Source organism: Rhinolophus sinicus, chromosome 11 (genome assembly GCF_057876585.1).
Source record: "Rhinolophus sinicus isolate RSI-liver-muscle chromosome 11, RSI-T2T, whole genome shotgun sequence".
NCBI lineage: Eukaryota > Metazoa > Chordata > Mammalia > Chiroptera > Rhinolophidae > Rhinolophus > Rhinolophus sinicus.
This window is the reverse complement of record NC_142511.1, coordinates 15,150,146-15,163,891: the sequence shown is the minus strand read 5'-3', so window position 1 is coordinate 15,163,891 and position 13,746 is coordinate 15,150,146. Positions and strand designations below refer to the sequence as shown.

Sequence of the window (13,746 nt, the reverse complement as noted above, 5' to 3'; positions counted from 1 at the left end):
GATGACATTACACTTTCTGTTACTAAGAAATGACGACGCCAATGAAGATTGACCTGCGGTAGAGACTAGGAGACTCTCAGAAATGAAATCATTAACAAGTATGAAAATCAGGACAGGGAATTATCCTTCATCACACCTGGGTGTAAAGTATAATGAATTATATTTGAGTAAATTAGAGTTATGATTCAGAAATATTGACTCAGACGTTCTCAATCATTTTTTAAGAGTTTATTTAAAACATTTTAAAATTGAAGTATAATTGACATACAATATTACATTAGTTACAGAATGATTTGATATTTGTGTATATTGCAAAGTGATCACCACAATAAGTCTAGTTGATATCCATCACCATATACGTCACCACATACAGTTACAGATTTTTTTTGGTGTGTGATGAGAACTTTTAAGGTCTGGGTGTAAAGTATAATGAATTATATTTGAGTAAATTAGAGTTATGCTTAGCAACTTTCAAATATACAATACACTATTATGAACTATAGTTGCCATGCTATACATACATTACATCCCCATGCCTTGTTGTTTTATAACTGGAATTTGGTGCCTTTTGACTCCCTTCTCCCATTTTACCCACTCCTCAGCTTCCACTTACGGAAACCATCAGTTTGTTCTCTGTGTCTGTAAGCTTGTTGGCTTTTTTTCTTTTTTTTTAAGATTTCACATATAAGTGAGATCATTTGGCATTTGTCTTTCTCCTTTTGATTTACTTAACATAATGCCCTCAATTTTCATCCATGTTGTTGCCAATGACAAGATTTCATTCTTTTTTTATAGTTGAATAATATTCCATTGTATATATTTACTTTATCCATTTATCCGCCTGTGAACACTTACGTTGTTTCCATGTCTTGGCTAATAAAGCTGCAGTGAACCATGGGACTGCATATATCTTTTTGAGCTAGTGTTTTTGTTTTCTTCAGATAAATACTGAGAAGTAGAATTGCTGTATCATATAGTAGTTCTATTTTTAATTTTTTTGAGGGACCTCTATACTGTTTTCCATAAAGCCTGCATCAATTTACATTTCTACCAACAGTGCACAAGGGTTCCCTTTTCTCCACATCCTCGCCAACACTTGTCATTTTGATAATAACCATTCTAACAGGTGTGACATATCTCCCTGTGGTTTTGATTTGCATTTCTCTGATGATTAGTCATGTTGAGCACATTTTCATGTACCTGTTAGCCATCTGTTGGCCATCTTCACTGGAAAAATGCCTATTCAGATTCTCTGCCTGTTTTTTAATAAGTTGTTTTTTTCTATTGAGTTGTATGAGTTCTTTATATATTTTGGATAGTAACCCCTTATCAGATATATGATTTGAAAATATTTTCTCCCATTCCTCTAATTGTCTTTTCATTTTGTTGGTTCTCAAATTTTTTTTAATTGTCTAGGTAACATTAAACATTAAAGACTCCTTCAAGATTTTTTTTTTTTTGCTTTGATATCTGGATAAGAAAGACACTCAATGGCAATGGTAGTCTACAACTGGTATGTGTGTTGAGCAAATAAATTGCATTCCATAGAAAATTCTGCCCTCACAAGGTTGATTCAAGGCTGAGTATGCTACAGGTAATATTATATCATCAGTAAGAGGAGATTTGAAAGGAAAAAAAATACTCAAAAATGTCTGTAACTCAAGAAAACAATAAGCCCAGGACCTAGTACATAATAGCTATTCAGTAAGTGATTGTTAGAATCCACAGTTTCCATTTTTATATACTTTTAATATCCTAGCCTATGTGCATTCATTATTTCATAGAGTTATAATCAGAATAAAGAAATAATTTTATTTTTTTATCACTTTACTTATCACAATCATAATAGTAGAAGATAGTTTCTATAGCTGATTGACTTCTCATAAACACAGATTTCTTAAATGACCTTTGTTAATCTCAATATTAGGCTATTAAAATAAGATTCAGAGATTACTTACTTTTTCCTTTGGTGGAAATCCTTGCCCAGAATACATGTCTATGTATTATTGGCTTTATCAAAGGATATGAACATTTTAGTGATTAGTACAATTGGTTTATAAATGCTTTCTCTTCAGGCTGTACCAGCACACAGTGATATAGAACTTATGCAAATATCGCCTTCATAGGAGAGGCCCTGAGAGTGTTTGTATAGGAAGACGGCCATGTCGGTCAATGGTTACTAGTCAGTCAGAAAGTATGCAGGAATCTAGTTTATTCAGATTACCATGTTGAGGATTTTTATGAGGAGAAAAAATAGGATGCACAGTCTCTGTCCATAAGCTTACCATCTAGTTGGGAAGACTAAACTCATTGTATTCAATTACTCTACTCAAATCACTGTTCAAGTTGCTGAAATGTGGAGTGGGTGGGAAGGAAGGGTGAACTTGATAAGAAATAGGGCAGTGAGCTTTACCCTCGAGAAATCTGCCATGTAGTTGGTTGATTGGAGTCAGTGGAGTGATAAATACTTTTTATGGGTACAAACGAGCTTCCTGTAAGGTTCATAAATGGCAAGTTTCTAGAATAGTGAACTTAAAGTCTTTCTTTAGCTCTCCTATCAACCTTAGTGATTTAGGAAAGTTGCGCTAAAAGAACAAGAATATGGGAAGTACTTGTTTGGAAATGATGTTGCTACCATTTAAGGGCCTTCTTGGTATTATTTGAGACACCTTGAGGCCCTGACGACTATGGGGTGTGGAACCACAATTGGGCAGGCAAATATTGGGCCTCTGTAATCATGAGACTTTGCTACCTTGAAAAGCTATTATATGCTTAATAAGTGCTCAGAGTTACTCGCAAAGATGTTACTGCTTCTTCTAGATAAAAGTGTTAATCCGTCTTTAACTTTAAAGGTTGTATTCTATAAGGATGGTGAAGCCCAGGTTCAGAAGAGCCTAGTCATGCAAAGTGGTGAGAGTGATGAAAAAGTTTAGGAGACGGGTAAGGAGAGGGAAAAGAAAAGGAAATTAGGTTGAAAAGGTCTGTACAATGGGTGTGACCTTCTTCACTTTGAGGACAAGACGTAAGTAGCAACATAGACTCCTTCGAATGGTGAAGAGGCTCTGCAAAGACCAAAAAGTTTGGGGAAACATATTAATACCTCAAACCTTTACTATGAAGCAATCCGGCTGCATCACTCTCCTGAGAAGAACAGAATATCCCATCAGAGTTTGTTAGGAAGTGGACTCATTTTACTGGAGCGTGTAACCAAAACATGAGTGATTTGTCTGCTGTTCATTTATTCATTCATTCACTCATTCATTCTTGAATTACCATTATGTACACTTTTCTAGATTCTAGAAATACTGACTAGGATATGGTAGACATATTATTCTCTCTACTGCCACGAAGCTGGCAAAGTAATTAAACTAATAGTTGTAATAAATTGTGCCGGGGAAGTACCGACTACTGTAGCTACAAATAGCCAATGATCCTGATGTGTGTAGGGGCTCAGGGAATGGCTCCTCGAGGGTGACTAGTTTAGGATGAGTAGGAAATATACTAGAGAAGGAATGAGAAACAGTGTTCTGAGAATAAGTAATGAATGAGTGAAGGCAGAAGAAAGATTGGCACGTTTGAGGAAATAAATGTGCAGAATGGCCTCCAAGAGGAGATTTTGAGAGGGATGGTTGTTAGAATTGAGGCTGAAACAGTAGGTAGATCCTAGAACATATGAGCCACTTTAGAGTTTGGACTTTATCCTAAGTGAAATGGGAATCGATTGAATGGTTTTATGTAAGGATAAGTACTCGATCAATTAGTGCTTATTGAGGAGCCTGCTGGCTGCTGTGTGGAGAATGCATTTATGGGAGATGGACTTAAGTCAGAAAGACTAGCTAGGAGGCTGCTGAAATAATACAGATGAGAGGCATCCAAGTTTGAATCCTGGCTCCACCACATAACGCATTGTGTGTCTGAAGTTTTTCTCTAGCATCAGTTTTTGCTCCCATGAAATGAGGGACATAATAAAATTCTTCCCACGGAGTTGTTATAACAATTAAATAAGTTAACATTTTTTAAACAGCAATACCCAGCACGTGGTAGGCACTATATATATATACAAAATTTTGCACAATCTGTGACATAGACCTGTGTTAAGAATAAGAGTCCTTTTTATTATGAGTAAATGTTTATTGAGTTATAAATTGAATCCATTGTTCTATTTTACAATATTCTAATTGCAACACCAAGTATAAGGTAAACATAAACATTCTCTTGCCATGGCCTTCCTTTGATGAAATGCATCACCCAATGTATCTGGCCTGGATGGTTGCTCGGCTGTATTTTTATATATGCCTTCAACATGCTCAAAACACCTCATAACTTAAAGATCTGCATGACTTAGGGGTTAGCACTCTGTTGCGTTTCTGGTGAGACACGCAAAGAAACCCCAGGCCATGCTACCACAGGAGTCTTAGAACCTGTGGAATTATATTCCTAGAATTATATTCCAGGGGTAACTAGAATCCTGGAATTATATTCCAGGGATAGATGTCCCATTTTAAAATTCTATATCACTTCTTCTTCTTTTTTTTTTTTTTTTTTTTTTAGTTTTATTTTATTAAATTTATTGGGGTGACAATTGTTAGTAAAATTACATAGATTTCAGGTGTACAATTCTGTATTACATCATCTATAAATCCCATTGTGTGTTCATCACCCAGAGTCAGTTCTCCTTCCATCACCATATATTCGATCCCCCTTACCTTCATCTCCCACCCCCCACCCCATATATCACTTATTCTGTATCTGGTACTCCCCTTTAAGCTCTTAAAGTACCCATGGCAAGCCATATTATCATCACCAGCTTGCTCATCTTAATTAGTAATTGTGTCGTCCTTTACATTTTAAGAACATACACATACATCACTTGTTTCTCCTGTGAAATAGATTATTATTTTCCTGATTTTATAGGCAAGGAATCTGAATTTCAAAAAATTGCTTACCCATGGGTGAGTGAATTGCTTACCCAGAATGTGACTGATAGAGCTGGGGCTGGAGGCTGTCATCCCATCTATTCAGCCCAATTACCCTTCTCGCCCCATTTTTTGACTTTTTCAGCTGCAGCCTTTATGACCTCCAGAGATTACCTTCCCACCCTTGGGAATGCTAGAGAAATTGGAAAAAAAACATGTCCTCAAAAGTGGATAAGAATCCCAGCCTCTGCCAAGATTGAGTGCAATTAAAAATAAGATATTAATGTACCCAGACAAGTCTGAGCTTTCCTTGCATTTAGCCTTTTCCTAATTTGCAGGAATCACTAATTTGTAGAAGCACTTGGCTCTACAGAAAACTTTGTGAGTGTCATTCGTGCAACCTGAGAGATCCTGGTGACTTTGGGAAACTTGCTTCTCTAGAAAATTCAAGTCTACGGAATGTTTTTATTCTTTGTCCAAGTTATCGTGACCACTTAAACTTCAAATTGCAATTATTAAAATATTTAAAGAATTTTCTATGCAGGTGCATAGAAATCAGATTTTGTTGTTGTTGTTGTTGTGAAAACACAGAGATTACCTAAGTGTCCACAAAGAGGAACTATTGGGGCCACTGCAAACCCAGAGTCTGAAAACAATGATTGGATGGAAATTTCAATGTTCTCAAAATCTAAAAATATTGATATGGTTGCTTATCAATGGTAGGTAGCATCATCCTGTGAAATGCTAGGCAGCCGACATAAACCGTAAAACAGAATAATGTGTACTAACAGGGAAAAATGACTAAAATTGGTTATGGAGGGAAAAGCCATTAGCAAAACAATATTTTTAATATAAGACCATTTTTGCAAAAATATTAACGATAATCAAAATGGAGGAGGGAGAAAGTAAAGTTAGTATACAGAGAAGAAAAACAATTGGCAGCCTGTGTGCTACACTGTTGCTAATTGTTATTGAGGTGTGAGATTACAGAGAACATGCGTTTTTTCAGTAATATGTTTATTCATTAAACGGGTATTTTATTAGAAGTCTGCTGCATACCAGGTATATTCCAGGTGCTGAGGATACACATAGAACTTACATTCTAGTTAGAGGAGATAGAAAATTAGCAAGTAAATATATTGACACTTGAATTTTGAATAAGGAAAATCTATTACTCCTGGTGTTAAGACATTTTTAAGATAAAAAATAGGAGACCATTACCAAAGGAAAAGGGAGGCAGATCCTTTGAAGGTTAGTAGTCTTTCTGCTGATGGAAGTAAAAAACTGGTAACCAAAATAAAACAAATGGAATAGACCTAATTTTAAGTCCATCGTTTCTAAGAGTGCCCCAAAACTTGAGCCATGATTTCATGGCTAACACAGATGAATGTCCTCTAGGCAAGTGATTATTTTTGGTTAACTACTTGTATATGGGAGGAAACTGAATATAGTAGCTGATTTTTATACTTGTCACAGACACTTATTTACACAAAAATGTAGGTTCTTTCCTGTTTCCTTTATTATATTAACCTTACTACTAGGAGAAACTACTCATAGAAAAAAGTATATAAGTATGTGTTCTTTTTACATTTAGAAACTTCTAAATTCTTAACTAGAACAGGTTAATTCCTTTTTTATACAGTCATGGAAGTTTTATAAAAGTTCAGCTGGAGTTTTTTATTTTTCATTAATAATTACTGTTTTATTATAAACTGCAAATTTCACATTATTCAGGATTATCTGCTTGTAGTGTAAATTGGGAGAATTTAATAACATGTTCAAAAATAACTATTTTGTTTAAGACTGTATTAATCCGGTTTTCTTTTTGTACTTGAGCATAATCTTTAAGAGTGCTGCAATTTTAGGTCATTAAGATTCAATTGAAACTGGTATTGAAACAATTGAGTCTCGTAACTTTTTATATTAGAAGTACTGTTTCAAAACTTTATAGGGTTCATTTATTAATTCAAAGCAATTCAACAAGTTTCTACTCAGGGCCTTCTCTGTACCAAATACTAGATGTTGTAGATACACCAATGAATATAGTATAGACTCTGAACTCAGAAAGTCAATCTAAACAGAAAGACAGCGAGGTAAACAGAAAAATAATACAAATTATTGGGAGTGGGGGCCATGTTATTTATCAGTGTGTATGGAGTGATTCAGGGTTTCCCACCACAGAGAGTCCCCCAAAAGCAGAATTAAACATTCAGTAATCTTTTCTATATCCAAGTATAGTGGGGCAGGGTCCTTTGCAGGAGCAGTGAGAACCTTCAGGCTACATTGCTGTAAATTTAGCACCTCTTTCCTGTAAGTTTCCTCTAAGTTGCCTCAGTGATTAAGGAATGCTTGATCTTGCCAATTATGTGTGCCACAGAGTTCTCATTTTTCCAGCTTGGCTTGTTTCAGAACCAGATAGCAAGCAGTTATTTCTTGTTAGGACAATACAAGTAGGGGGTAAAAAGCCCTTCTTAAATAGTAGATCACCAAGTATGTGTGTATACGTGATTATGAATGGATGAGGAAGAGTTGATCTGCCATGTGCAACCTTCCAAGCATATTCGAACAATTTTCATTTTGTTTTCTGTGGACACACACACACACACACCTATGACTATCCAAGTATCTGTACACATCATATTGGAATATATGTATGTACATATATATATATACATATATATGTCAGATCTTCAATATAAATATTTAGAAGCTGACTTAGTTTGACCGGGCTGCTGTAACAAAATACTACAGCCTAGGTAGCTTATAAACAGCAAAGATTTAGTTCACACAATTCTGAAGGTCAGAATTCCAGGACCATAGATAACACGAGCACGATCCTTCCTGGTTGATATCCAAAGCCTTCTTCTTCTGTCATCACATGGTGGGAGGGGCTCGGGAACTCTCTTATAAAGCGCTAATTCCATTCATGAGGGTTTTACCCTCACAAATCAATCATGTCCCAGAGGCCACACCTCATCCTAATCCTCTTTGGGGTTAGGATTTCAACATATGAATTTGGCGGTGGAGTGTGGGGTGGGGGACTTTCAGACCAGAACAAAAATGATCAGTTCTATTTCCCATATCAACGTTTAAAACAGAAAGCAATAGAGGTTCAAAAGCAACCCCCACCATCAAAAAAAAAGCACCAAACAAACAAACAAATAAACAAAACCCCCAGAGCTGTAGTTATTTGCTTGCCATTAAGAGCCCATGTCACATAGAAATTGAGGTCACTGGGGTTCCCCAAGCTGAAAGCAGAAGTGCTAGCAATAGAGGGACATGGGGGAATTGTACCATAGGAGGTAATTCTAGGAGATGGTCTAGATTATTAAATTCTAGTTGGTTAAGGAAAGGATCATAAAGTTTCCCAGGGGATTAGTCATTGTTCTAGTTAGGTCACAAGAGTGCAGGCATAATTTTATTTATTTATTTATTTATTTATTGGATTGAAGATTCAATATCTTCTTTTTAGTTTTTTTAGTTTTCAATTATACTTGATATTCAACATTATCTTATATTAATTTCAGGTGTACAGAAGTACAGTGGTTAGACATTTATATAATTTATGAAGTGATCACCCCAATAAATTGATTATCCACCTGGCACCATACATAGTTAATCCAATATTATTGCTGTATACCCTATGCTGTACTTTACATCCCCATTACTATTTTGTAACTACCAATTTGTACTTCCTAATTCCTTCCCCTTTTCCACCCAGCCCCCCAGCCCCCTTCCCATCTGGCAACCATCAGTTTGTTCTCTGTATCTAGGAGTCTGTTTCTGTTTTGTTTGTTCATTTACTTTGTTCCTTATTCCACATATAAGTGAGATCATATGGTATTTCTCTTCCTCCAACTTATTTCACTTACCATAATACCCTTTAAGTCCATTCATGTTATTGTAGATGGTAAGATTTCATTCTTTTTTATGGCCACATGACAATCCATTGTAGATATGGACCACATTTTCTTGTCCAATTATCTGTTTTTTTCTTTTATTAGTTTCATGTGTACAAAACACTTAATAGTTAGACATTTATCATACCCCTCACAAAGTGATAACCCCCTCCCCCAATCTACTACCCCTCTGGCATCGCACACAGCCGTTACATTTCCAGTCTCTATTCCATATGCTGTACTCCACTTCTTGTGAATATATACATATATACATATATATATATATATATATATATACACACATATATATACATATATATATATACATATATATATACATATATATATATATATATATATATATAATAGTTGACATTCATTATTATTGAGCTTCACTGTGCAGCACAGTGATCAGGCCTTTACAGCATCCCTGCAGTGGTCTCCCTAATAAGACAGTGTCCATCGGATACCCTACAAAATCTTTCCAACATAATTTTAAAGAGGTCAGAGAAAACATGCACGTGCTAAGGCCTTGGCCAGATTTTTTCCTTTAACCTTCAGAAGAGAAGTACACAATGATCACTTCATAGGCTCTAACAGGTGGTGAAGTACTTGCGCCCTGCCACCCTGTTAGGTGTGTGCCGTGAAGGTGCTTGTTCTACAGCGGAGGAAACGGCAGCTCAGGTTGAGTGACTCCACTCATCCCACAGGCATTTGCTGAGAAACGATTCCAGGGACTTACTCGTTCTCCAAAATGGGCCTCAGCGTGGACTTGCCAGTTCTCATTTGCGTTCCCTGAAGGCAAAAACAAGATATTGTATTGCTTAGTTAGTAAGTAGATGTTTTCTAAATGAGCAATATCAGGTTGGGTATAAAGTTCTTGCACACACTGTTTCTGGTCTCTCAACCTGAGTTTACATGCTATGCAAACAGCTTTGGTGCTATCAGAAGAAGCCAGGTCCCCTAGGTTCACCTTCCAGGCTTTTTCTCTGTTTTGCTGCTTCTACTTCCTTTTCTATATCCAAATACTTATTGAAATTGCAAGTGAAAAAAAAACCTCACAAACTTTTAAAAAGTTAGAGATTTTCTTTTTTAAACAGCATCAGAGGTTTCAATGACAGGATTCATGTACAAAAAACAAGCACATCTAATACCTTCAATATAATTTGATTTATAGCGTTTACATTCATGCATTCCTGTTTAGAGCCTTATCTATGTAAAAGGGAATTTTGCTCTGTCTTATGGCATCAATTCTCAGACCACCAGTATTTCAAAAGGCTATGCTCCTCTTTTCAACCCCTCTGCCCAAGTACAACGATCAGAAAATTATCACACAAAATGTTAACTGTCATGTTGCTGTCTCTTTGTCTTTTTTGCTGCGTGCATGCTGCAGGTGGGAGAATTCAGAGCCCATGCTGCTGAGTGGACAGCCAACGTCACGGCCGAGTTCAAGGAAACCAGGAGGCGGCTGAGTGTGGAGATTTACGACAAGTTTCAGCGCGCCACCTCCATTAAGCGGAAGCTCTCCGCAGAACTGGCTGGGAACCACAACCAGGAACTGACTCCTTGTAGGAGGACCCTGTCCGTGAACCACCTAGCGAGCGAGAGGGATGTCTTGCCTCCCTTACTGAAAACTGAAAGTATCTATTTGAATGGATTGACGCCACACTGTGCCGGCGAGGAAATTGCTGTTATAGAGAACATTAAATAGCCCTCTCTTTGCAGAGCCTTAGGCATAGCCATAGGTGAGGACTTCTGTATGCTCTTTAGGACTGTTGCTGGTAGCATTTTTTAAATTGTGCATGAGCTCTAAAGGGGGGACAAATAGATACACCCATCATGGCCATCTACCATCAAGAGAATTTGGAATTCTGAGCCAGCACTATCTTTTTGATGATGCTTGTTGAACAGTCCACTTTCTTTGTTGAGTGGAGCAACACAAGCAAGGTCTGATGCCTTTTTGTGCCCAGACTGTTTCTCTCCCTTTTTTTCCTAATGTGCCATACGGCTTCGGAATGAATTCGAATTGTTTCTGGTAATAATGTTGCTTCAAGGGATCAGTCCTTAACTTTTCAGGGTCTACCTAACTGAGCCTAGATATGGACCACTTATGGATGACAACATTTCTTTTTGTAAATGGCAAGAAATTCATATGCAGCCTTTTACCTAAGAAATTTCCTGTCAGTGCCTTATCTCATGAAGAAACAGAACCTCTCTAGCTAATATGTGGTTTGTCCTTCCCCGCCCCACCCATAGGCTCACCTGCAGTCCTCTACCCCACGACTCCCATTTGAATACCATACCTTTCTGGAAACAGTGTGTAAAATGACTGACGTGATGATGCCCGAAGAAGGACCAGATGCCAAATTAGACGGACATTGAAGCAACACTCAGACGCCCTAGCGTTAAAGGCACTGCAGAGAAATGAGGTGCAGAGATGGCCCCTCTGAGTATTTATTTGACTCAGGTACCAATGGTACATATATCCAGTGTAATAATTACCAGGCCGGTAAAATTGGCTGCTGTCAGTCCATTTTCTTCTCCTGGCAGTATTTAGAATTTATCCTTTATGAATGACTACAAATTTTTCAAAGGTGGAAGAAAAAAATTTATATATATATATATATATATATATATATATATATATATATATATATCCTGAGAAGAAAACTGTTCGATGGATATTATTGGAGGTGATTTAAGACAACTGGTGTGAATTACATTCTGATGAAAAGAAGATAGCAAAACAATGTGTTATGAGCACTTGCTAATAAACACTATACTGCCAGCACCGATTTGCTTTTTGGTGTATGAAAAGCTTAAATGATTTTCTTTCCTTGGGTGACTTTTGCCAGGTGAGGGGAGGTAATCCAGCAGGCAGGGCTGGCACAGGCCTAGCCTTCTGGGGATGTACCTCTAGAGTTGTGACTGAGTGTGAGAGTAGAAGTTGAAACTGGCACCACTGTGACTTTGCACATGGAAAAATGCAGATTGCAGGCATAATTCATCTCTGACATTAGAGAAAAAGCTGTTATAGCACAATTTAAATGTTGAGAGTTTTTTTGTTTTTTAATTAGAAAAAGCTATAATCCTTTTTAGTTTAATTTTATGGCCTGTAACTCTTTGGATGTTTCCAAAATTCAGAAGAAATTCAGTAAAGGCACCTAATAGATTGCTACTCTTTCTTTTATTTTCATACTTATATCTGCTGTACATTGTATATATAATTTTTTAAAATGCAGAAAGAAAATGATTTCCCTAAATATACTTGCAAAACATTTCTTTTACTGTTGGGGTGGTGGTGGTGGTGGGGGTATGTGAATAGATGCCATTCCAGTTGTTAGGGTCTTAAAAGTAAACCCAGGATCTTAAAAAAAAAAAAAAAATCTTAATAGATGCTTATTTTCCAAAATCTAAATTTAAGCTAAAAATGTAAATATCCAGTTAACTTGTTAAAGGTACTTTTATAAACTTAAAAAATTCTCACTGAAATTTTAGAAAGTCAGGCTCTTTTAGAAAGAAAGCTACACCCACTTCCTCAATACCTGTTCTGAAAGTTCATATGGTGGATTGCACCATGTATAAACTGTGAATTGTATTGACAAATAAAGTTTGTAATTAAAGTCAGCATTTTCTGAGTCTCCTGCTTGCTACTGACTATTTAGATCTGATTCTGACTAAGTAGACCCTCAGGATGTCACTTTTCACTCTGAGTGTTTTGTGGCTCCTTTGTTCACGATATTCAAGAAATAGTTTTGATGCAGGATACCTATTCTTATTAAATACAAGAATGTTCTCTCCTGTTAAGTGTGCAGAATGTTCTCCTTTGGTGGCTGTTCATCAAACGTAAATAACCTAAAATTTCATTTTTGAAATATATTTTAAATAGAATATAAGTTCAAGATTGTTTCTATTACATTGTGATGTATCCGTATCTTATTTTATCATTGTTAGACCTTGTCTCCACACTGAAGTAATCTCAATGCCGAACACAGGCACGTGTGTTTTGTAAGAAGAAAACAAACAAACAAACAAACAGCCTGTTAGTGTTGAAGCCTAAAGAAGGTAGTTACAAACTAATCTTCTAGACCTCACACCCCAAATATTTGGACTAGATAACTTGTTGGTATCTTACATAAATTTATTGATTCTTTCCCAAGTATCTTGATGCTCAATAAATATCTTAAAACTGTTCCCCAATATTATCCGTAGGATTGGGGAAAATCTACAAAAGCATGCATATTATGTCAATTTTGTTTTCTCCTGTTTTATTTTGTTTATTTCTTGTAGAGAACATTGATCATGATTTTTGACATAGTCTAGAGTTTTCTAAGTGAATTTATTTTTTCACTGGACCAGTTTAAGAGTAAGTAGTTTTGCCCGAAAGGATATTTGGAAAACATTAAGTACTAGAACCAGCAAAGATCAGGAATTATCTGATCTGAAATCTTAGACATGGATTCTAGACAAGGCTCTTTAACCACCTTACAGCTATTAAACATAAAAGTGATTATTTTGGAGTTCTTTCAGTTTCTTACATAAATCTATATACTTTGCTATGTAGTTCATATCACATGCCCTATTTTTCAATAATATTACATCCTTGCAATACAAGAAAAAGTGAAACTTCTAAAGCCAAGAAGGAATTGAATAATTTGTATCTCGGCCTTCAAAAGAAATAACAGAGCAATGTATAAAGCTTTCTTTCTCAAATTCTAAGGAACAGGTGACATACAAGAAAGACCAATTCCCACCTCACTTTATTATATAAAATCTATAGAATTCTTTTATTTTAAGGCTAGATGTTCAGAGTCAGGGAAATTTTAGGTGGAATACCAAAAAAACAAAAACAAAAACAACCCAAAAAACAAATTTAGACATGCTGAAGACTTGAGATAGCTATTTATGCCTAAGAACTGGAGGCATAGATC

The 13,746-nt window shown here is 36.2% G+C and overlaps 1 protein-coding gene across 6 annotated transcripts in view; it reads left to right on the top strand.

The window, feature by feature from the left end:
* The window catches only part of KCNK2 (potassium two pore domain channel subfamily K member 2), a 165,073-nt gene extending 152,631 nt beyond the window's left edge, over positions 1-12,442 (top strand). For 5 of the 6 annotated variants that reach the window (XM_019738111.3, XM_088801641.1, XM_019738112.3 and 2 more), the window contains one exon: positions 10,209-12,442. In XM_019738111.3, coding sequence (XP_019593670.1) covers positions 10,209-10,526 — 318 coding nt within the window. In that variant the 3' untranslated portion in view covers positions 10,527-12,442. The remainder of the gene's footprint in view (positions 1-10,208) is intronic. The other variant, XM_088801640.1, reaches the window with a different exon arrangement.
* Positions 12,443-13,746: the final 1,304 nt, after the last annotated feature.